Source organism: Equus quagga, chromosome 14, assembly GCF_021613505.1.
Source record: "Equus quagga isolate Etosha38 chromosome 14, UCLA_HA_Equagga_1.0, whole genome shotgun sequence".
Taxonomy (NCBI): domain Eukaryota; kingdom Metazoa; phylum Chordata; class Mammalia; order Perissodactyla; family Equidae; genus Equus; species Equus quagga.
Window position 1 is genome coordinate 18763550 of NC_060280.1, and position 24546 is coordinate 18788095.

Sequence of the window (24546 nt, forward strand, 5' to 3'; positions counted from 1 at the left end):
CACTCTCCCCTCCAGAAACACAGAAAACCCAACATCTGAAGAACAGCCTTCATCACTCCTCCACCATCTACAATAATGCCCCAGACTGGCAACTCTCTGCAAGGCTGCCGTCCTGCCTGGGGACAGGAGTGACAGCCATTTTACAGCGCCCCAGTGGCCACCGCCAAACAGAAGCTCCACATTACACATGCAGAAGGGACAGGAAGCACCACCTCTAGGAACATGCCAGCCTATGATGGAAAATTGTTGCACTGGGAAAAGGGGAAGCCACGCTTTTTCTAGGATGGTTTAAACTTGGGAAAGCCCAGAGCAAAGGGGTGACCTGGCCGGCCTTTCCCAGCTTCCTCCTATCCATGCACCCACCCAGCACTCATGCAAAAAGAGGCAGACTCAGGGAATGCTGGCTTACGTGGGGCCATCAGTGATGAGAGCCAGGATGTGGCTCATGTCCACCGTATAGGTCACCAGGTCAGGGTAGGGCAGGCTGTGGGGCTCCTGGCACTCCAGCATCTTCTGGTTATCGTACACGAAGAGGATGCCCCCCTGCATGCGGACCAGGTAGCCCAGGTTGGGGGGAGCATCATCCAGGCGATACGGGTCTTCCGGGGGCTCTGGAGGAGGGTGGAAGTCTGCAAAACAGGATTGACTGACAGCAAAGAACCCTTCACCTTGTGATCTTGCGTGGACTCAAAAGTCACATTCTCCGTGTGGCCTGCCCTGGTCATTCTGTCTAAAACCCAACCGCCCCCCAGCCCCCACCAGCCCCGACATCTCACACCCTCCTCCCTGCTTCCTTTTGTCTCCTTAGCACTTACCGCTATGTAAAATAATTTCCCCTATTGATCTTGGGACATGTATGTCTGTCTGTTCATCGCTGCAGCCACACTGCCTAGAACAGTCCTGGCACACGGCTGGTACTTCATTACATTTTGTTTTTTAAAGATTTTATTTTTCTTTTTTCTCCCCAAAGCCCCCCGGTACATAGTTGTATATTCTTCGTTGTGGGTCCTTCTAGTTCTGGCATGTAGGACGCTGCCTCAGCGTGGTTTGATGAGCAGTGCCATGTCCGCGCCCAGGATGCGAACCAACGAAACACTGGGCCGCCTGCAGCGGAGCGCGCGAACTTAACCACTCAACCACGGGGCCAGCCCCCTTCACTACATTTTTTTAATTTAACTGAAATGAGCTTCAGCCTCCTGGACCCTTCAGGGACGCCAGGCATATCAAAGAGGGCAGCTGAGTCTTCTCCTAATGAGAGAATAGACAGTACCTGGGACTGCCCAGAGGGAATAATTGTCCCTGTCCTCCCACAGCTTCTGGAGCCCAGGACAGCGAAGGGGCTAGATGAAGAAGCCAGCCCCCGAATCACACCCCGCAGTGAGCAGAGAATAGGGAGCTGGTCTCCCACCGATCAGGGAATGCCAACGACAGAGCTGTCTGTCCCCATGGCTGCAGGCTGAGTTAGGCCACGGGAGGAGAAAACATCTCTTTCCTGTTTCCCAGCTGTGAGATCTTGAGCAAACCACTTTACCTCTCTGATTCTGGCTGCTCATCTGAGGACAACACCCGCCGCCTTAAGGGGCTGTTGTGAGGGCTGCAATATTGGGTACAGGAAAACGCTTTGTAAACAGTAATGCCCGACACATAATTATAGGGCACTATTCTCACTACTCTCATAATGACTTTTCCTGACTCTCCATAAGCTCTGTCTCTGGACAAGGAATAGGTTATTGCTAAATAGCAGAACCGGGGGCTTCAATTCTGAACACCAGCCAACCCCACATACGGTCGAGCTGCCCAGCAGCCTGCCCAGCAGCCAGCCCAGGCAGGAGGAGACCCTGGCATCCTCATCAAAGGATGCAACTAAGGCGGGGTGACCCACCTGGGAGCCCCCATCAGTGCTTGGAACAGGCTGCCCCTGGAGCAGATGTGAGGCGTCACAGGGGCCAAGGCAGAGCAGGGCTGGGGACTGATGTCCTCCCGACAGGCAGAGCCCAGGCCAGCTCAGGAGTCCCTGAAGTGTGCCAGTGGCCTGTGGCATGCAGGCAGTACAAGGCCTGGGTGAAGCCACGGCCTCCACCTCACCACACTCGGCCTAGGACCCCTGGGTACTCTATTTTGCACAAAGTACACATTTGGTCGTTCCTGTCTGTCTTTGCCAAAATGGGGTGGGTGGGATTAACTTCCCTCACACAGACAGGGAAACGGGCCCAGAAAGGCTGCGATTTGCCCAGTGCCCCAGGTGGCAACAGATGCTCAAAGTCCAGGTCTCAGAGCTTCAAGGAAGCCAGAGACAGGAGCCATGTTGGCACCAACTACACCCAGGAGGCAGCCAGGGTCCTGGGCACTGGCACAGAATACCAGGCCCTCATCTGATCCCCCACCACCAACTTTCAAGATCAAGGTTTCCTGTTGTCTTCATTCATATCACTTACAGCATCTACTGCTGCTGGGTCCTTCGCAGGCCAAACAGGCTCCCCCAGAAACCATCCTGCCCTCTCTGATCTCCCCTCACCCCAACTCCACAGCATAAACGTAGCTGCCGTGTACTGAGCACATGAGGTGCCAGCACTGCACTAAGTCCCTCACATGCATTCTCCCATTTACTCCTCACAACAGGCCCAGGGGAGAGATACTATTAGTATTCCCATTTTACAGACTGAGAAACTGAGGTTTGGAGAAATGCCCAAGAAAATGGCAGAGCTTAGATCAGAATGCAGACATGTTTGATTCCAGAACCTGCTTTTGATTCGACGTTTACTGTCTGATCGTGTTGCTTTAAGGATCCAGCATGGGACTGACCAATTCCCTAGGGAACTCCCAAGATCAGGGCCTCTCCTTCATCTCTCTCGCTTAGCTTCTACAGCTCAGCTCTCCCCAAGGCAAGGCCCACAGTGCCTCAAATCAATCCGTGGGGAAGCCAGCAAACATCAGTGTAGGAGAAGCCAGTACAAGGGCTCTGCCCTTAAAACATCCTCTGGGGGAAATACATCCAGTCAGCAAAAAGTGCTGAACAGCTCGGGGCCGTGCCCCACTCGGGACCCCACCGTGGCCACAGCACCATACCTGGGAGGCCCTCTTCCAGAGGGGTGGTGTCTGCCCACGGCTGACCCAGGTACTGGGCAGTGGTCCGTGGGAAGCGGTGATAGGCGAGCCGGGCATACTTCTCGCGGATCATCAGGGCCTTGGCCAGGCTCTTGGCAGCCTGCTCATAGTCCTCCACTGTGATCTGAAGAAGGGAGTGCGCAGAAAAGCGTTCACACAGCAGACCTGGGACCCCGTCCTTAGCAAGATCTGCTGCAACGCTGGCCCTTGGCTGGCAGTTGGAAACTTGCGGGTTTTTTCAGGAGCATTCCCACCATCCCCTGACTAATCAGAGTCACTCGCTGGGCCTAACCTGTTCGTACAAACCCTATGGTTTATGCTGAACACCTGATTCCTTCTGAGAGTCTGGGATTTGGGGATGTGCTCTGCAGAGGTGGGACCAGCCCCAGTAAAAACCTTGGATGCTGAGTCTCTAGTGAGCTCCATGGTAGATGGCACTTGACACACGTCACAATTCGATGCTGAAGGAATTAGGTGTGTTCTGGACTCCACTGGGCAAGGGCCTTGTGAAGCTCACGGCTGGCCCCCTGCAGACCCCGCCCCACGTACCCTTCCCTGTGCTGGCTTTGCTCTGCATCCTTTCACTGTAATAAATTCTAGTCATGAGTACAGCCATGTGCTGAGTCCTAGGAGTCCTCCTAGCAAATCACTGAACCCCAGGGGTGGCCTTGGGGACCCTCGACACCGGAGACTTAACGGCTGCAGGGAGAGAGGCGGTACTCGGCCTGCACACCCTAAGGCCAGCCTCGAGTGCTGCCGGCCAAACCACAAACCTGCTGTTGCACCCGGCACACGGAGGCAAAGCCTTGACCACAACCCTAACGAGGGTGAGGACCATCATTTTCAGCTGAGAAAATACAAGGGTCCTTCGGAGGTAAAAATAAAAGCTTCCGCGTGCTCGGTTTGCTGTTTTGCCAACCCCAGGCTTCCGATCCATCTGGTATCACCCCAATTCCCGCAATCAAAAACCACTTATTGACAAGTGTCACGCGCCAGACCCTTGCTGTAGATTTCATTCCAGTCCTCGCTGCAACCCATCTTACAAATGGGGAAACCGAGACCAGGGAGGATAAATCACTCGCCGGGAAGTTACCAAGTCAAACTTCAGACCCTGAACTGATCGATTCCCAAAGCCTCAGGATGTTCTGCTTTCCCAGCGCTGCCTCGGACTCAAAGATGAATGAGATAAATTCCCACCTTCCAGCAGCCTCGTTAATCTTTGTTGGGGAAGGATGTCTGTGGCAGAAATCCAAACGTGCCTAGGGAGGCAAGCAGCTAACCAGCAGTCATAACAGGGACACGTGACACAGCGGAGGGAGGTACAGGATGCTGGGAGGGCTGGGGCCTGGAAGTGTCCTTCTCTGCTTTAATTAAACAATCATGTTTTGTTTTGACATATTTTAAACAAACAGACAAGCACTGAAGAGAATATGACAGACACCCATGAATCTACCTTCCAGGGCTAAGAATTTCAATATTTTTCATCATTGTTTCAGATCTCTTATATGCTTAAAAAAATAAACCATCACAGATACAGCTAAAACTCTTCCCTCCCCCCTCCTCCACGCGACTCCATCCTCAGAGGAAGGGAGCTGGTCTATATCTTTCCCACGCATGCTTTTATACGTTTACTAAATGTTACTCTTTGCTTTTGGGTAAGGAAGTAGCTTCTCTTTCCTGATTCCAAGCCTCCCCCGTGAGGGTGTGTTAATTCCTTTTTGCACCTTCCCGTGGATGGCTTCTGAGAGCGGCAGGAGTCGGGAGCAGATGCAAACACCCTGCCCACGACAAAGCCAAACACTGTGTGCAGAACTGACGGACTCAGCATGGCAAGGGACCCAGGCCACAGCGGAAGATATCAGAGAGGGTACTTAGGATCCCAGTGAACCAGCAGCCACCAGCCAACTTGTAGGCACTGCAGGCCGCATGCCCGGTAGCAGACCACTAGGGGCCAAGGTAACCTGTAAGGTCCTCCTGCATCTCATGGACTTGGAGCTCTCTGCGGACCAATTGGCCAGTTCAGGGGCTCTGGGTCCTACTACATACCAGCCCGGAGACTGACTGAAAGGAGCTAGTTAATGCACCAGGCTGAGGTCCTCCGGTTCAGCTGGCTGTCAGCCCACCTCTACTCTCCCTTCCTACCAGCTAGGTGGACACCAAGGCTCCTGGTCAGGATGCTGCATCTTCATACAAGGCCTGCATTGTTTCCAATCCAACCAAAACTCCCATCCCTAGGAACTTAAATAAAATAAAGTACGGTACATCCACATGGCAGAATACCACCCACTTGTAAAAAATAACAATGAAGTTCTTTACATATTGATATGGCATTATCTCCAAGATACACGGTTAAGTGAAAAAAACTGGGCTCAGTATAATGTGTGTCGTAAATTTTCATTTGTGTACAAATAAATAAATTATGTGTGCATAACTAATTTTAAGTACATAGGCCATCTATGTGAGAACACACAAGAAACTGAAGCCAAGGGTTGCCTCTGAGGAGGGGAATTGGGTGGCTGGAGGACTGACATAATTTTTGTACCTTTTAAATTGTATACCGTATACAAGGGTTCTCTACTGCACAGAATTTTTTTAAAACTAGGAGAAAATTTATAGGGAGAGTAGTAAACCACTTTTCTTTCTCAGATCTACTATATATTCCAAAACTACTGTTAAGAAGAAGAGAGAATAACAAGGCCAACTGAGGCGTGGGCAGTTGAGGGCCAGGGAGATCGAACCAGACTTCACGTCGGCACCATGGGGTACTTCTCTTCAAGAAATAAGCAATAAAAATGCATCATCCACCAGGGCAAATTAGCACATTTTCAGTGACTGAGTGAACTGACTTGGTGTAAACCAAGCTTGTTCACTTTCTCCTCAAGGCCCACTCTTCCAGGTTGGGAGGGTCCAGCCTGCATTTAAGGATGCTAAGTCTAAGCACTTAGGAAGAGCTGAGTCAGCAATAACTGACTAACACAAATCAGTCAACACCAGGATTTGGCGGGAGCTGGCACCTTCCTCAATGGGCTACAGGGACAGACAGCAGCATTTGGGCCCAGAGAACATACGGAACGTACAGGCCACAGCCACAGTGTGCCAGCCTGCAGCCCTAGGTCCTCCTCACAGGGATGAGCAGTGCCCTAGACACACCCACGCTCCACAACCTTGCCTACGACCCTCCTTCTCTTCAGACTCCTCTGCCTCCTGCCCGCCACCTCCCAGACGCTCACAAACCAGGCCAGGTTTCAGGGCTGAGCGTGACCCCAGTGGCCCAAGGGCCCCAGCCTCTGCACAAAGCACAGACATCCCAGCCCCAGGAGCCCACGGAGAGCAGGGCGGGAGAGGCTCCTTACCCCGGCACAGTAATCTCCGCTGATGGTGACCCGCTGGAACTCAGGCATGGCATAGGGCGCTGGCATGAGCTGGGACGTGGCCCCAGGGAGCACAGGGGTTGTGGGAGATATGGCCGGACTGATTGTCGGGAGCCCCTTCCAATCTTGCGGCGTCGGTATTTGCAGAGACAGGGACTGGGACCGAATCATCTTGAAACTTTTCTTTCTAAAAGCCAAGGACAAGGAAAAGTGGGAGACATCAGCAGCTAACCGGGGCTAGTAAGAAAAAGTCTTTGTTATGTACATGGAAGAATTGTGCTCTGATTAATTACTGGTGCTGGCCCTACCATGAAGAAGTTTCTGATTATCTATGCCCTCCTCTTAACACAGGTCTCTGTGCATGAGGTAGAGAACAACCCTCCAGACACCCCTCCATGAGGCCACTAGGAACTGCCGTGGGCTGTGCCTGCACAGCACAGAGCACTGACGTGGGCAAACATCCCAGAAGATAGAGGACAGACCACGCTGCGGGGCAGGGAAAGTGCGGACGATGTCAAACCAACCAGCACGCTATCTTAACCCCACACTAAGGCCCAGCACGTGAGCAGTCTCAGGAAGGACTATGAACAGGATCACAGAGAGACAATCTCACTGTATTCTAGAGTTAGAAATTTGGGGTGTTGGAGCCAATGCCACAGAGAGATCGTGACGATCAACTAGTCCCACCTCCTTTTTTCATAAAGAAGGAGTCAGGGGCTCAGAGATGGAAAAGGGCTTACACAAAGACACATGGCAAAGTGGGAGCTGGCCCTTAGCCTCCCACCTCCCTGGTACTCGCTCTACCCTGTCACCCCAGCTGCTCCTTCCTCAAGCCTTCCATGTGCCATCCTGGCTGCTGCTGCTGCTGGGGCAGGCACAGATCTGTATCCTGTTATGGGAAAGGGCTTGATCAGCATCAATTTCAGGTCCCTCTGGACCTGTTACCTTAGCACCAAAAGACAACTTCACTAACTCTTGGGGAGGTGCGCACAAGGTTGGGTTAAAATGCCACAGGCTCAGGCTGATCTGCAATGCTGATTTGGGAACACTCACCTTCTTCATTAAGTAAATAGTAGCACTTCCAGTGGCACCGCCCCAAGTCCTAGAATCCCCAGGAAGGGAGTTAACCAGCAGTGAGGGGAGGCCATCCGCATTCCCCTCCCCCAAGTCTCCTTCTGCCTCCAAGGGAGCCGAGCCCAGCATCACCACCCAGAGGTGTCCAATGCCAGAAACTAGCTGACCACCTGCCCTATCTTGTGCCAGAGGGCCCAGCAGCCTCCTGGGTACTTATCCCATCACAATCACGGCCAACAGCCAGCAGCAAAGGACTCAGTGACAATCACAACCCACCAGAGCCCAGCAGACCCCTCCTCTTCAGGGACACCTGTAAGGGGTGGAGAAATCGGTTGATCCCCAAACAGACCTATGACTCATCCGGAAGCAGTTGTGTTCCTCCTGGTTCTCGGCCAGGTCTCCTTCTCATAGACCCACTGCCGATTTTTCAGGAACCACAGTTCCCTCCCCTATCTATACACCCACCTCTTGCCATGGCTCTCTGGTCTGTCCATGACATTATCACCTGTTTGGGGACAAGGCTGTTTACACCTAGAAAATGGAGGTGGCCCCTTTTCAGGAGTCTTTGCCCTGCCCCTGGCCCTGCATAACAGAAGCATCGGGTTCAGGAAACTCAGCCTGAGCTCCAGGAGCCTCCGGCCCAGGCTTTCCCCAGCCTGGCATCCACCCATCACACGGAGTTGAGCCAAGCATCCTGCCCCAAGGAAGATGCCAGCTCTAGCCAGTCAATCATTCCTCAGAGGCAGATTCACCTTGAGCAATGAGGTTCTCACTTTGGCATCTTTTGGATGTTCATACCTAGAGGAAGAGCCATTACTTGTCACATTCTGACAGGTTCAGCCAGGTCCCATGAGACACTGGCCTCTGTGTCACTCACATACCTGCCAGGTCATTGTTTTAATCTCTGTGCCAACTTCACCCTCACATCCTCAGCCAATGCTGCCTAAGGGCCAGTCCTGCCGGGATGACATCTAAGGTGAGCAACAGGTAAGAAAGGAAAAAAACCCCACCACAATCATAAATCTGGAAGGCTGCCTAAGCCAAGAGTCTACCAGGCTTGTCCTAGGAATGTCCCTATTCTTGTGCCCCAGTGAGGAAGCCAATACCCACCAGCTAGTGCCCAGAGAATTCTCCTTGAAGACATACATTGTGGCTCCAGGCTGGTCTTCAGGTGACCTCCAGATTGTCATCCGTGGGATGGCAGCCCAGACTTTGCAGGCACAAGGGACGGGTTTAACAACAGATGGAGTAACTCCTCAAGGCCCACTCACCGTGGGCAAGAGCTTGGAATAAGCAGTACTAACCACTGAGCTTGTATCTAAGAAATTGGAAAAGCTAAATGGAGCCCAAGAAAAGGGCCCCGTGTTCATTTTCTATGGCTGCATAACAAATTCCCACAAGCCTGACGGCTTCAAACAATACCCATGTACTGGCTCACAGTTCTGTGGGTGAGAAGTCTGCGTGGCCTTGGCTGGGCTCTATGCTTAGGGTATCAAAAGGCCAAAATCAAGATATTGGCCACACTGGGCTCTTATGTGGAAAGAATCCACTTCCAAGCTCATTCAGGTTGTTGGCAGAATTCAGTTCCCTGTGGCCATAGACCAAGGTCTCGGGTCCCTTGCTGGTTACTGGGCAGGGGTCACTCTCTGATTCTTGCACACAGCCCCACCATCTTCAAAGCCAGGCATGGCGCATGGTTCTCGTGCTCTGAATCTCTTTGACTTTCCCCTCTACTATCAGCCTGAGAAAGCTCTCTGCTCTAAGGGCTCACACGATTAGGTCAGGTCCATCCTAGTCACTTCCCTATCTTCAAGTCCACTGTGCCACATACCACAGCATAAGCTCGGGAGTGACGTCTCATCATATTCAAAGGGGCTGGAGATTAGGCAGGGGAGATATTCTAGAAATTGTCCCTTCCATAGGCCCATATCCAGTATCCATTCTATACAACTGAGGCTCAGCCAACAAAGGTGGAGAACGGCAGCTAAGTGACTCTGTGTGTGTGTGTCCACACACTCCTGTCCTTCTTTCCCTCTCAAGGCTATCTGAAGCCCCACATGTGTCATAATAATAAAAGAAGTTCTCATAAGCTTTATCTGAATTATATAACCATAGGGTGTCCTGGCTGGAACGAACTTTAAAGTCTACACACCCCAATCCTCTAAGACAGCCTTTGCTTGAATACCTCCAGTGACAAAGAGCTCACTACATTTCTGAACAAGACATCAGCATTCAATGATTTATTCAAAAAACATTTACCAAGCACCTACTCTGGGCCAGGCCAGTGCTAAGCACACAAACAAGATGAACAAAACATGATCTGTTGCCACTGCTAGAAAGCATTTCCTTATGATGGGCCAAGATCTGTCTGTCCACAGTCCCACCTGTGGCACCTCGTGCTAACCCTTGGGGCACCAGAGTAAGCCAGCTCGCTCTGCCACTGCTGGCATGCCTCCCTCCCCCACCCACATGTCCACCTGGCAGAAACTCACTCCTGCCAAAGAGCTGGCAGCATGTGCGGCTGTGAGGACACCAGCTCCAGGCCAAGCCTGAGGGCCTGCAGGGCGGAGAGCAGCTCCATCATCCCTGAAGTGGACAGTCCTCTTGGCCACAGGGACCCTCTTGCCCGAGCAGGCCAGCAACACAGGGCGGGAACTGGTCACGTGGGCTGTTGTTACAGCATCTCTCAGCACCTGTCTGGTACCTCCACCCACTCTGTGGCCCTTGGCTGCTCCTGCCATTCACTGTGTCCCCATCCTTATCCCGAGCCACTTCTGGCCCTCCTCAGCTCCCAGGCACCCCCCCAGAGCCTTCCCGTTACAACACTGATTCAAATGCTAAACCCGAGTTAAGAGCTCCAGGCTCCAGAGAAGAGCCAGCCTCTTCCCAGCGGCCTTCTGAAGCCCACCGGCCTCTGTAGTCCGTCCAGAGGACTTCACGCCACAACAAACCTTTCACCAAAGACCCTCACCTGAGTACAGCGAGGCAGGGGGGCCACATGTGTATCCCATTTTATTCAGTAAACTACTCTGTGCCAGGCCCGGGGGTGTATGGTAGGTAAAACATACCCCCCGACTCCAGGGGCTGACTGGTGAAAGCCCAGATGACTGGACAGTTCAACAGATTGTCATCACACACTGTGGTCGGTGTGTTGAGACACCCCGGATACTTGGGGATCCCAGAGGAGACACCTAATCCAGACCGGGGGTGGGAGCAGTGGAGCATCAGAGTCAGAGAGGGCTCCTGCATCACTCCCAGAGTGAGAGGGGAACATTCCAGAATGGGGAGGCCTGTTTGAACCCCTCCCCACACACACACTCAGATCATTCTGGCAGCCCCTACTCCTCCAGAGGAGAACTACCCCTCCAAAGGTGGGAGGGAGGCAGGAGTCACGAACCAGCGTGGCGTTTTATTAACAGTCTGAACCTGAACGCAGCGGGCATTCACCTGCCCCCACCCGCCTCCCGTTCCCGAGTCCTTCCCAGCTGCCCTTCCCCTCGAAGACCCCCGGGGTCAAAATGAGGTATGCTCTTTACTACCGTTTAAATTAACTTTCAAACTCTCTATTCTTAACTTTAAAAGCAGAGGAATTGAACTGTTTCAAAGGAAGCTCCTTTGTCAATGGCCCGGAATTTAAAAATGTTACCTTCCTCTGATTTAAGAAGCTTCATAAAACAAAATAATTTAACCACACTCTAGCTATGCTATGATCATTCATAACAAATATCTGCTTATCTATTCTACTCCTGGAAGCAGCTGTTCCAAGGAGCTAAGCTTTTCAGATAAAGTCCCCTTTCCATCCTAATTTAAAAAAAAAAAAAAGCCTCAGTGTGGCTTTTTAAAATGAAATTATAACTCCTGTATCTTAACCAGAGCACACCAATCATAATTTAATTTAAAGCTGTCCCGATGACTCAGGGTCATCACTGCATTAGCCAGTGCCCATCTTAGAGGTATTCTGTCCCAGGCTGCTGTGCTGCGCATTCTTCTGTCTGCTTTTCATAACTATCCTGTTTCCTCCCTCACTACTGACCGTCAAATAATAACAAACACAGGCACACTAATGAGGTCCCAAGCTCAGGGCTAAGCAGTCATGATTATTAGCTCATCTCATTCTGAGAAGGTAGGTCCTCTCATTAGCCTCATTTTGCAGATCAGGAAACAGTTAAGAGCCTGCCCAAGGCCATCAGTGAGAGATAGGGCTGCCTCTGAAGCCGGAGCCCAGGCTCAGCGCACGACACGCTCATGACTCCGCCTGCTGACAGCCCTCTCCCCACTTCTTGTTGGCTTCCTTACGTCTGTCCCAGGATAGGAAACAAGAGGACCAAGCTTACCCGAATTCTGTGTAAAGTAGGAATAAACAGGAGATGAGATGGGAACATGGGAGGACGACAGCTAAAAGGTACAGGGTTTCTTTGGGGAATGATAAAAGTGACTCTGCAAACATCATAAAAAGCATTGACTTGTGCACTTTAAGTGGGTGGATTGTACGCTATGTGAATTATATCTCAATAAAACAGTTTAAACAGAAGAAGAAATAGGAGAGCTAGGGGGAGCACTAATGTGCATTTTGGTTGCTGAGAAATTTTCACCTTGTCGTCAGCGTTGGCCAAGTTCCAGCTGGGTGCTTTTGTAGACAGGCAAACTCTAGCTTGGCAACATGATAAGATTCAAAGCGAATAAAAGACAGCTTCTGGCTACCACCAGGGGTTTCCTATCTTCTCGTCTGTGCCTCCTCACTTGATTCCATAGATAGCACCCCCTCCCTCTCACCGTGACCCAGCCTGGGTCCCAGTAGAGACCGGGCCAATGTCAGCTTCCTAAGGAGCCAGCGCCTGTGGCAAGCTGTCCCCGCTGGCCTCCTGACTGGGGCCTGGCCTGCAAAATGAGAGCTTCTCTGAGCAGCCTGGGGCACTGGCTCCCTGGAGTCGGCCCCAATCCCAGAAAGGTTATGTCTGAACCCAGCTCAGCTCTGACAGCTGCTCCCAGGCTTTAGGTGCTCATCTTTCTTACAGCCCCAGTTTTTCGTCTTTTTGTAGGAAGCTGTTTCACTTCCTGGTTTTAGTTTGTGCCTTTACATTAGACTTAGAATAGTCTGTTTTTTTCCAATAAGAGAGAAGAAGACAATGGTTATAAAGAAAAGCCTTGTCCAAGGGCCAGGAATATTCAGGCTTGTCAGAGGAGCCAGGGCGAGGGAGGGCTTTTTCAAACTGGAAACCCCATCTTACGTCACAGTTTGAAACCCAACCCACAGACTCTGGGTATCTGGAGACCTGCTGCTGCCTCCAGGCCTGTGGGCTCCTCACAAGAAGGCTCCAGATCACCATTTCTGCTCCAGAATGTCAGCGAGGAGCCAGAGACAGAGGGGAAGCTGGGGAGAGGGCTCCTCCCGAAACTGTTCGCTTCTGAATATTTGCATAATGAAGCCTCTACTGAGCAGTGAAGCTGAAAGACAAAACTGGGGGTGCACAGTCCAGAGGACACTGGGACATCTGAGGGGTAGTCCAGGGATGGGGCCGCCCTTTGGCAGAAAAGAAGCCAGTGGGCAGGGGGGAGCTTTGGCCTCGCTTCCCTCCATTTCATTCAGAAGCTGGCAACTATATCCTGGGGAGAGGCACCCAAAGCCCCCCCCCGACTGGAGACAGCCTTGTGACCAAATGTGGGGTTCTTGATTCAAAAGATGTGGGTTTCAGTTCCTGCTCTGTCACTCACTCGCTATGTGTCCTTGTGCAAGTTAATTTACCTTCTCTGAGCCTTAGTGCCCTCATCTGCAAAACTGAGATCATAGACATCCACCAGGTAAGTGTGGTGTGGGGATTAAAGAACGGGGGTGAGCTGCACAGCCCCGCACTTGGGCCACCGTACGCAGAGCTGCTATTGCTGCCCGTCTCCACAGCAGGAAGGTGGATAAAGAGTTTACATTTACAGGGGGCTCACTGTGACCCAAGCACTGTCCTAAGCCTTTCACATATGTTAATTCCCTCATTCCTCACAACACCCCATGAAAGTAGATCCTACTACCATCCCCACTTTATAAACAAGGAAGAAACTGGGACACAGAGAGGTTTCCTAATCTGCCCAAGGTCACGGAGGGTACTAGTGAGCGGCAGAACCCAGTGATCAAGGGAGCTGCGGCCACCCTGATGTGGTATCTGTGGTGGCAGTGGAGAAACAGGACATCTTTCCTCTGCCACATATCCACAGCTCACCAACACAGGCTGAGTCCTGGGCTGGATCCCGGGGAGGCAGTAGGAGCCAGGTACAGTCCTCCAGGAGCAGCCGGCCAAAAGGGGCAGGGATGCAAACCGAGACCACCACATCTAGTAAGTAGGGACAGGATCAAATTTCTGGAGAGGAGTTCGCAGAGGAATTTCTGGAAACCCTGGAGCACAGCTGGACTCCCAGTGAGAAGGCTTCCATCTTGCCGTGAGACTGGGCACTGACAGGAGGAAAACAGTCTCCTCCTGCAGACGTCAGGCCGTGTCACTCTGTAACAGACACTGGCCTCAGAAACCTATTATTCCCAGTAATAAAAAAATGCCAGGACTCCTTCTGTTCTTATTATGACGGGTCTAAAATGCTCAGTTCATCAGACACAGAAGGTCCTGCAGACCGCTCAGTTCATCGTCAGCCCTGTTAAGCTCAGGCAGCACGGACAAGATCTCTGCAGTCACGCTCTGCTTCACCCTCAGGGGTGACCATGCTGGGCCTGGGGCCACCACCACACCTCACCCGACACGAGGCTGGCACTTGAGCTGGCTGATGGCACCAATGCCCCCCCTTCAGGGGCACAGCGCCTCGGAGGAAGGAAAGCACTTATTTTAACGATGGTGAGGCTCTGTTCTTGCTTTTATACCAGTACTCCACTTTTTACTTCTTTACCAAAAAAGTTAAGGAAACAGTGCAATTCCATATTCCCAAGAAAGGAAAGGACTTGCCTTTAAAAATAAGGAGGTAGCTTAGGAAGGCCCTGATGGCTGACCAGGTCTCAGAGAGGGCTCATGTCCCACTGCGTTAGCCGTTGAGGTCTGCAGTGTGCTGGCCAAGCAGGCGCCAGCTACAGCTCCACTGGACGCTTCCTCAAAGCTTTCTATTCTTTAATTCTGCTGTCCCAGGTAAGATAAACTGTGAAAGGGTGAGGGCTTCCCCACTGCGCTTGGACTAAGATGCAAACTCCTTATCAGGGTGCACAAGGCCAGTGGATCTGGGCCCTGCCCACCCCTCCAGCCTCAGGTCAGGGCACTGCCCCCCGGACCACACCTCTGCCTACAGGGCTCCTTGAAGACACTTGAGGGCCTTTGTCCTGGCTCCTCCAACCCAGCTCTGTGCATAGCCAGCTCCTCTGCACCCTTTAAGTATCAGCTACCATGTCACCTTGAGAGTCCTTCCCCAACTAGCTAATGGGAAAAAGGACTCTCACACCCCTCATTCCCCCCCACCCCCTTCTCTCTCCACTCCCTATTCATCTCCTTCCTAGCACCTCTGCTGGGCCTGGGCCTGTTTGTCCTCAGATCCTCTCTCGTCCTCCCCTGTGTTTACAGCTATCTGTCAGCTGGCTTCCGGCCAGGTTTGGCTAATGGTAACAACTGGGGGAAATTGGAAGGCGGCAGAAGGATTAAAGCCAGGTGACTTCTGCCTCCATCACTGCCTTGGGAGGCGTCTCTGCAGCTGTTGCCTCTCCTTGGCTCCAGTTTCCATTGGAAAGGCCCCCACAGTTCCAACCTCTCCACCCTGGGCTCCGGCCACACCACCTCTTTCCATTGTCTCTCCAGCCTAGGCGGGTAGCTGCTTCCTGCTGTGTCTAATCTCTGGGCTGCTCCCCTCACCTGCTCGTCTCCTCAGTTCTCCACCTCTGTAACCAATTCCCTGTATTCAAATCCTATTTCCATTGCTCAACTGGTTTCTGTATTTCTAGTTAGACACTGACTGACACAGCATTTATGATAACTCAGCATTTTTAAATTAATTTGTCCAGTTAATTACTGTCTGGACCAACTGTAAGCTCTACAGGGCGGGGACGGTATCTACCCTGTTCATTGGTGCACCCCAGTGCCCACCTGGCAAATGCTGAGCTGAGTTAATCAATAAGGCAAAGTACTTGTCAGGGGAAGAAGGAAGTAAAATCGATGTTTCCCAAGAAATCCTCAAATTTCCAAAAGGAAAATGGAAATGTCTTTTAGAAAGGGTGTGTATTTATGATTTGCTACTAAAGCAGCAGCAGAGAGATAGCGGTTTTTGACCTTTTCAACCAAACAGAGCCACCAAAATGTCCTTCAAAAAATAAGTGATGAATTAAGCAGCCTCGGTTAAGAAATCATGCAGCTCTCGGGCATAGGCCAGTCCCCAGGAGGGGCCTCACCTCAGGATGCACACCCACAGCCTGCCTGGATCTCACAACCGTGCACCCGGGAGCTGAGTCGTGGGAAGGAACAAACCTTTTTGCAGTCTCCACAGACTTCTGCTCTGCCAGCTCCTTCTGCAGCTCCCTCTCCTTGGCCTCCTTCTGCCCGATGGGGCAGTCCTCGGGGACGGTGAACAGGGACAGAGCATCTTTGCTGTCCTCTTCTCGGAGCACTTTAGCAAACACCTTCTCGGCCAGGAGCCGGACTTGCTCATCCACCTCAGAGATGTTCAGCTTGGGGAACTGGCGCGGCATCTCGGCTGGCGGGAAAAGAACAAGCATTGAGCTTCACGAGTTACGGGATGGCGTGAACCACGGGGGGGGGAGGAGGAGAATGTCCTGAAACGAGGGCCCGGCCCCCCTGGTCCTTGGGGTCCGCTGTCTACTCAGGAATTCCCCAGACCAAACCCAGCCCGCCAACTTTAAAAACTAGCTCAATGAGTCGCTCGGATGTCAAGAGTGTGGGGTCACTTATATTTCAGGAGGAAACAAAGGATCGGAAGGCCAAGAGGAGCTGTCCAACCAAGTGTGCCTCCATTTTCCCGAACTCGGGGAAGCCGCCGCACGCTGGCAGCCCTACCTTTCTCGACTTTGTTTCCACGATGGAAAAGGGAGAGAAGAGTTCAGAACTGGCCTCCTGCAGACCGTTCCGGGAGGCCGTTCCAGTGCAACAATGACCAAACCTTGCTCCCACTGCACAGAGGGGAAGACCGAGGCCCAAGGAGTCTAAGGATAACTTGAGGTCCCAGAGATGACAGCGGATCCCTGGGGAACCCAAAGCTGCCTTCTTCATTTCATAAATGGGGACCTTTGCTGAAAAAAAAGAATCTGCAAATACAGTTCCCCCATCTCCCAAACCCCCCAGAACTTCTTACAAGACACAGCAAATAAGACAAAGGTTTGAGACAAGGACACCCTCGACTTTCACAACGCAGCTGAAGACTCACTTCCTCAAGAAAGCCTGCCCTCAGCCACCTCTCTGATTGGTTCCTTACTGTCAGCAGCTGGCCTAGCCACCTGGTTGGTTCCTTTCTTTTCTTTCTGTCTGTCTTTCTTTCAACAGTTATATAGCACCTACGTACACCCTGCCAAGCCCTTCATACTTATGAACTCAGTTAGTCTTATTATTCCCACTTTACAGATGAGAAAATGAAGGCACAGAGAGTTATCTTGCCAAGGGCACACCTTCAATAGGTGGCAGAGACCAGTGCTGTCCTCAGCCTTTGGCTCCCCAGTCACGTTCCTCTCTGAGGCCCTGCTCAGGGATTTGAACCCTGGCACCTGGTTCCAGCACCTGTATTCTTAACCACTACGCTGTGCTGCTTCTCTTTGTCCATTTGGGTGTCCGGGCAGGTCTCCTCGCTGTCCCCAGCCTCACACGTGTGGAACAGGTGAATACCACATCTTTTCGACAAGCCGCCTCCACCAGGAGCAGCTCTGGAAGAGGAGCTTCCTGTCCCCCTACTACCATAATTTCTTTAAGGAAGGTTCAAAGAGAGAAGTGTTGGGTTTTGTCAGCCCGACAGATGAGGAAGAAGGTAAGACCAGGCCCAGCTGCTGTCTGGCAGGGAGAGGAAGCAATGGCAGGTCAGGAGGGACACACTGAGCAGCCTTGGGACAGTCATTCTCTGCTCCTCACAATTCTCTCACCTGTGGGATGAAGGAATTGGACTAAATGGGCTCCAAGGCCCACTTAAGTGGTGGAATTCTCGATACCAGACAGGTTTCGGTGCCACGGAGGCCTGCTGCCCTGGTCATCTCTCATTCATGACACAGACAGGAAGGAGGAAGCCGGGCTGGTAACGGGCAGTCAAAGCACATCTCCGGGCCCCTTGGCTCTGACACCAATTTCCTCCTTCCCTCCACACCCAGGGCCGTGCCTTTCCTGGGCCTCCTCACCCTCAGGGGGAGGGGGAGGGAGCTGATGAGGACAGTGGCACCTCGGCACCAAATGTACTGGTCTGTGCAGCAGAGGCCAGGACGGCAAAGGCCTGTCCTGCAAAGAGGAAGAGGAGCCGCACTGACCGTGGAGATTTCCACGTCCCGATAGGAGAGAGAAGGGGAAGCTGGAAACCATCAGAGGAGACACTGGGAGAAGAAAGTGACAGAGGAGAGAAAGACAAAGAACTGGACCCAGGAGGAGCTGTGAGGCCAGAACAAAGCTGGACCCCCACCCCCAAGTCGCAGGCCAAGGTCAAGTGCGGCATTCCAAAACCTCACATGGCACCTCAGAAGTAGACAGCAGACAGGCCCAGGCGAGGTGCAGCCAATACCGGCAAGCACCCACCCCATCTGACAGAGTAAACTCGCTTCTAGAAACTGCTTCTAAGAAAAGAATCTGAAGGAAGGAAAAAGCACAACGATGTTTGCCTGCACTCTTTACATAAATAGTTAAAAACGTCCAAATAAAAGCACACTCGCTTGAAAGAAAAGTTAAGCAAGCAAAATTATAATTATGAGGACAGTGCAATCACATAAATATCTTGTGAAATAACAGTAAATGAAAAAATTAATACATAAAACTGTACCCGCCCTTTGGTTACAATGATATGAAAATGGATCCCCTTATGGACAAGGGCTGCATGAGGGACACACACTCAAATGGCCAGGTGGCAGATTGCCTGTGGGTGAGGCAGTCCCTGGTTTCGATAGCTAATGCTATTATAATGTCATTTTAACAAATACAAAGAAGATAGAAAGAAAATGAACAGACTTAAGAGTTTATAAAAAAAGAAAAATAGGAAACAAATCAAAGTTCTACATCCCAGGTTTTGGCAAGTAGGGTCCTCTCCCACCTAACCCACACAGAGAGAGGGCAGCCCAAGGAAACTACACCACTGAGACCCAGCTCCGCGTTAGCTCTTGTCCTGGACTGGAAGCCGCCCACCACAACCTTTCCACCCCCTCCCCTGACCCCCACAAACACACATGGCCTGACCTAGCCACTGCACCAGGCCCCCTCAGAAATGGGCATGTGGGGAGCCCTTTGTGTCTGACGGCTGTTATGCCAGATCCTGCCATGTTTTTCCATGAGGCATTTTTAGCTTGCTCAAGTCAACTACACATACTTTTCGGAATGTATCTTTCTACAAAAGATCTTCCTTTTTTTTTAGCTTAAAAAGCTTAAATCAGCCTTTTCCAAACTGGGTCCCATGAGACGTCAATGCCTCTTGCTGGTAAAACAGGTCCTGTGGTCAGTTATTAGGAAGATTCTGCTTTCCACAGCCCCTCACCCCAGAGTCACAAGGCACATCAAAGACTCGAGGATCATAGAGTAGCATTTCCCCATAGACCCTTTTTTTTACCCACATGAATCTCTTGCAGAATTACTACCAATGTCTTAAATAATTGGTGACAACTTCATGCCATGCCTTAATATGGACCACATAACCCAGGTGGAGTACTGGGTTAAGTCAGTGGGCCTTAGAAGTCGTCTGGACATTTACTGTCTTCTGGACATCCTTAGCGGACAGCTCCCACCTGCCAACCCCTCGCTCCAGAGCTTGTCTCCCTTCTCAGACCCACAGACCCCTGCCTGGCCAGGATGCCTAGGAAAGCTCACTCTACAAATACCAAGCAGAGCTTCAGTGCCCACTGCTTGTTCAAGCCTGGCTTTCAACTGTTTGTCGGCTGATGCCAAAAGGCTTGGGAGGCTCAACCGAATTTACCAGCATCGCCAGTGATACGGCTTATCTCGTTGTTACACACGACACCCTCCAACGAGCTTATAGAAGTGTCCCAAAGTTAGAAAGCAGTAAAATGCCACCAATTTCAATAAACGGTAACTTTTCAACCCTCCAAAAAGAAAGCACAGTGCCACTTAAATCCCCTCCCGACACAGATGGAGCTGCTTCTTGCTCTTGCCGGACTCCCTTCATCAGAACCCATGACACAGACCTGAGGCTGGCACCGGAGACTCCATGGCTGATCCTGAGGATGCCACACGGGCGATGCACGCGTGCTGCCCTGAGGCTGAGCTGAGTCAGTGTGTAAGGCAGCTAGCTGGGTCCTGCCTGCCGCTGCTAAGGTGGGAGGTCTCTGCTTTGCATGTTGGTGAAGCAGCCAGTGAGCAAGAGCAGGAAAAGCCTGGGCTGGAAATTCTTCCGTGAATGTGAAATGTAATGTAAGTGGAAAATTCCCAAGGGTCCTAAAGGGCCCAGGTAAGGCCCGGGAGCCGCAGCTGCTGTATCCTGAATGCAGGGTCCTGGCCCTGTTTGCCACCCTCTCCAGAGCGAGAAACTGAAGCCGCCGCTGCCCCAGCACAGCAGCACAGTCCGCCTTCCTGACTGACCACAGAAGATAAGCCGAAGCCTCCCTCTAACGCCCAGACCCCTCCTGAGAGCAGAGCAGCAACGTGCACGCCTGCGATACCATCGCCTCTGCTGCCTCCGTGTTGAACAGCACTTCAGGCTGGGCTAGCAACAGGGCTCATCTGACCAAGGGGATTCATCTACAGCACAGCCTGCCCACCCTCCCTTAGAGGGCCCCCCAAAAGCAACTGTCCTGAGGGCACCCGGGACTGGCAGGGGGAGCTCTGAGCCCAGCTGCCAATACAAGCTCCTCCCTCCCCTCCTCCTCTAAAAGGGGGAAGGACCATGAATGGCTCCCTCCCCTCCCAGGAAAGGACAGAGACTCAGGGAGGGGGACACCTCAGCGCAGGAGCAGGCCAGAATGAAAAGCTGGCATGCCTTGTCCCACTCCTTCCTTTCTTCCCTGAAGGAAGCCGCACATCACAGGTGACTGGGCAGTCTGACGAGCTCCACCAGGGCGTGCATGCGCGCACACACACATACACACACGCACACACAGAAAAGTGCGCCCCACCGGAGCCACCTGAGCCCATCCACCTCCCCTTCTTACTGCCGTCCACCGTTCCCACGTGGACCTCCAGCTCTGAGAAGCCTCCTGAGCACCGGCTGGACTCGGCCACCCTGCCACCAGCAGCTGTCACTCTCCCTGGGGAAGGTGGAGCCACTTTAAATGGCCCACAGGAGCAGTCCTCTAACAGCAAGCAGGGTGAATTGAAACAGCATCACAGGGGCACAAAGCTCCGTTCCTCCCTTTAGGAGAAGGACAGTCCTGTGTGGGAAGGCTCAGAACAGACACACGGCCTCCCAGTGACTTAGACAAATGGCGTGGGTCTGGGAAATAACCATGAGCAAAATGGCTATTTCTGTGGTGCTGTTGAAATCCTGGGGAGAAGAGCCGAGGAAGGATGGGTCAGTTGTTTACTGCAAGGCTAGCTCTAGCCCTGACTGGGGCCTGAGTCACCTCCTCATGTCCAATCGTGAGGTTGTGCCTTCCTGAGCCCACATAATAATTCCTGTGCATGCGGAGCAGGATTACAGCGTTGACACACAATCCTCAGGCCGCTGCTGGGCTTTACTACCCAGAGATTATGACCCACCTGTCCTCACAGCTGTTTTATAAACAGTGCAACCAGCAGGCTACAAGCAACCTCGAGGGAGGGTAATATTTAGTCTTTAAATAATTAAGTGGACTTAAAGCATGGAGCGAAAAAAACCCAAGCCCTTAGTACTGTTCTGCCAGAAGGGAGGAGGGGCAAATGATTCCTTCTGCTGGCAGGATGGAGGTTGCAATGGGAGCATCTTAGCACGTGCTTCTGGGAACCTCCCTGGACCCAACACATTCAGGGAACTTTATTCTGCACCTTTAACCAGACCGTGGATAGCCTTAGTCTAAAGGAGCATTTCCGAAGTATAGTTTGTAGAACATAAAAGGTCAGAAGGCTTGGAAAATACTGCTTACCATAGGCCCTTACGGGGACTCACGCACAAGTCCTACTAGCAGATTCTAAACACCCGAGAAGTCCTGCAGTAAGAAAGCTGCTTAACTTTGTTTCACCCAACACACTTATTTGACCCTCCCACCACTGCCACCATAGGAAAAGCACCTATTAATATCCCATGGCATGGGCTTTGGAAAATGCCTTCCATTCTGAGCCTTTGTTTTCCAACCTAGACAAAGCTGCCTTCCTGGGGCCCAGCTATGGATGTGACTCCATCAGGTCCAGACAGAGATGGGCAGCAGCCCCACTAAGATGACACAGGGTGGGGCAATGGCCAAGGGTCCCACTGAACCAAAGGGATGCAAGATCCTTCCAAACAGTGGCAGTTCAGCAGCACACTGTGGCTCTGTCTTGGGAGGGCAAACTTCGCTCGGGACCTCACAATTCCACCTGAGTCTAACATGCCACTGCTTCTCGTGGCCTGGAAGTTCCTTTGGAGTAGGGAGCACTGGTTCCAAGCTCAGAGCCTCATTTCCCTTTTGAAGGAACACTAAGATGATCTATGATAACCCAGCCCAGGGCCTGCATCTCCTGCGCAGGAGACCAGTCAGCAATCACTTTTATCACTTAAGGGAGCCTTACAAACCCCAAAAGACAGGAGAGGCTGGAATCAAATTATGTCTCATCAGGAAAGATACTACTCTGCCCCCCCACAAAAGGATTCTGTGGGCTTGCCTACAGGCATCCATTGTCTCTCTCATTTCTGAGGTGTGCGTGACTCACGCGGGAGTTGGGCAAAGGGGCTTCACCTGCCAAACATCAGCCCCATGACAGACCTTGCCCACCTCCTTCACTATTGTATCCCCATGCCTGGGATATGTAGGCATCAATAAATGTTTGTTGAATGCATGAAATAATGAATGAGTGAATGTGCTAAGTGATGAATCCACCTATGCAATCTCAAGAGTCAGTACAGTGTATGGTTAAGAATATGGACTCAAGCCAGACTAGCTGGGTTTGCATCCTCTTCCAGCACCTAGCTGCACGACCTTAGGCAAGATACAGTACTCAACTTCTCTGGCTCAGCTTTATCCCCTAAAAAATGGCGATAATAATAGTACTGATCTCACAGGTGGCCATGACAATTAAATAGTATACGCGCAGTGCTTAGAATAGTATCCGGCCCATAGTATGTGCTTCATAAGTATTATCCATGAACATCATTGTCATCACTGTCACCACGAAATCAGATACAAGAGAGTCCAACTGAGAAAATGAACATGAAGTTTCATCTAGACATGGAATCCTCTTATTCAACATTATTTACTGAGCACTATTATGTGCCAGGTACTCTCTCAAGTTCCTGTTTGGGTGCAAGAAGAAGGAAATCATGTTTAAATGTGAAAACAAATCAGGAGAAATAGCTTTCTCCTCTATGAATGAAACTTCCTGCTGACTTTCCACAGCCAGCACTCCAGCCATGAGCCCATCCTCTTACGTGTCAGCCCCTTATATATCACAGCCCAAAGCCATGGTCCCCTGTCCTAGATATGCAGCCGGCACACGGAAAAACTAAGAGATTCATACATTTGAGGGAAGAACCAGGAAAGCCAATGAGTAGTTTTAGGGGAGAAAGGTCTCTCCCTGCTTAACCCTAAGGCTTGTTCTCACCTGCCCATGATATTTTCAAGATCTGGGATTGATTTTGAGGCCATTTGAAGAGAGATTCACCTAGAATAAGGATAAGAAAAACAGGCCTCATCTCTCAAAGAACTTCTTGACTTAGCTAAGAGCCACTCACCCCTTACCCAAGATCCCAGAAGGACTGAGGTTGGGCTGAGGGTGGAGCTGAGAGGTCCAGGCGTCTCCCAGCAACCCACCCAAGCGAGCCCCATGATTCTCAGACAAGGCAGCCCCATAACACCACCTTCAGAGCAAGCAGGCCCCTCAGAGCTGCAGCCAGAGTTGCAGCCAGGCCAGACTAACTACCCTAAACCTGCTGTCAACACTCCAGGAGGTGAGAGCTGACAGGGGCTCCGTCTGCCTGGCTCATGGGCGCGCTACCACTCGGCACTGACCCTTCACAGCCCAGGGAAGAAGTTCTCCTCTGAAAGTTCCAGCTGCAGCCAGCTTTTCCCTGAAGATGGTCAAACGTTGGTCCCCACATCCAGGCGGATGGATAGCCAGCAAGGGCTCAGGATCATGCTAAAATTCCTCCCAGTGTTCCAACTTTCACCCAGCCCCTCTGCTAATTTGTCAACACCGAGCTTCCAGCCACATGCAAGGACATAACAGTTGTGGGAGATGACACTCTAGTTAGCAAGCCTCTCTGACTCCAGGGCCTCTCAAAGCTCACCCCAGAGGCCTCTGTCAGCCAAGACAAGCCATTAGCAGCTCCGCTGGCAAAGCAGCTCCCAGGAAGTTCAAGGGCAGAAAGCAGACTGCCAGCGCGCCGGCCGCCTCCCTTGCCGGGACAGAGCCAAAGAAGTAGGGATGAAGGCCTCAAACGACCCCGTCACCCTGTCACCCGTCCATCCTCCTCCGGAAGTCCACCACAGCCATTGGCACCAGGCCTGTCCTCAAGCACCTAGAAACCTGTCCCGGCGCTTAAGTGGCGGCAAGTCCCGGGTCCCTTAATTTCTCTAAACCTTGCGAATCCACTGTAGGCCGCCAGGGAGCTGAGATGCGGCTGGCTCACCTGCGGCCTCTGGAGCCCAGGCCACCGCAGGGACAGCGGCAGGACCACAGGCAGGGATGAGCCCGGGGTCGGCGCCGCCTCCTCGGTGAGCCGGGAAGCCCGGAGCCGAGGAGCCGAGCCCGGGGAGCTCCCGTCCTGGGCCGCGGGG

General features: G+C 52.0%; 1 protein-coding gene across 4 annotated transcripts in view; it reads right to left on the bottom strand.

Annotated features, from left to right (window-relative positions):
• AMPD3 (adenosine monophosphate deaminase 3) overlaps positions 1-24546 on the bottom strand; it is a 44133-nt gene that overhangs the window by 18772 nt on the left and 815 nt on the right. Inside the window, exons 1-5 of one of the 4 annotated variants that reach the window (XM_046685500.1) lie at positions 20812-21079; positions 15986-16211; positions 6459-6663; positions 3067-3229; positions 410-629 (exon numbers count right to left, since the gene is read on the bottom strand). In XM_046685500.1, coding sequence (XP_046541456.1) covers positions 410-629; positions 3067-3229; positions 6459-6663; positions 15986-16206 — 809 coding nt within the window. In that variant the 5' untranslated portion in view covers positions 16207-16211; positions 20812-21079. Of the gene's footprint in view, positions 1-409; positions 630-3066; positions 3230-6458; positions 6664-15985; positions 16212-19848; positions 20451-20811; positions 21080-24546 lie in introns of those variants that run through there. The other 3 variants (XM_046685499.1, XM_046685502.1, XM_046685501.1) reach the window with 3 other exon arrangements.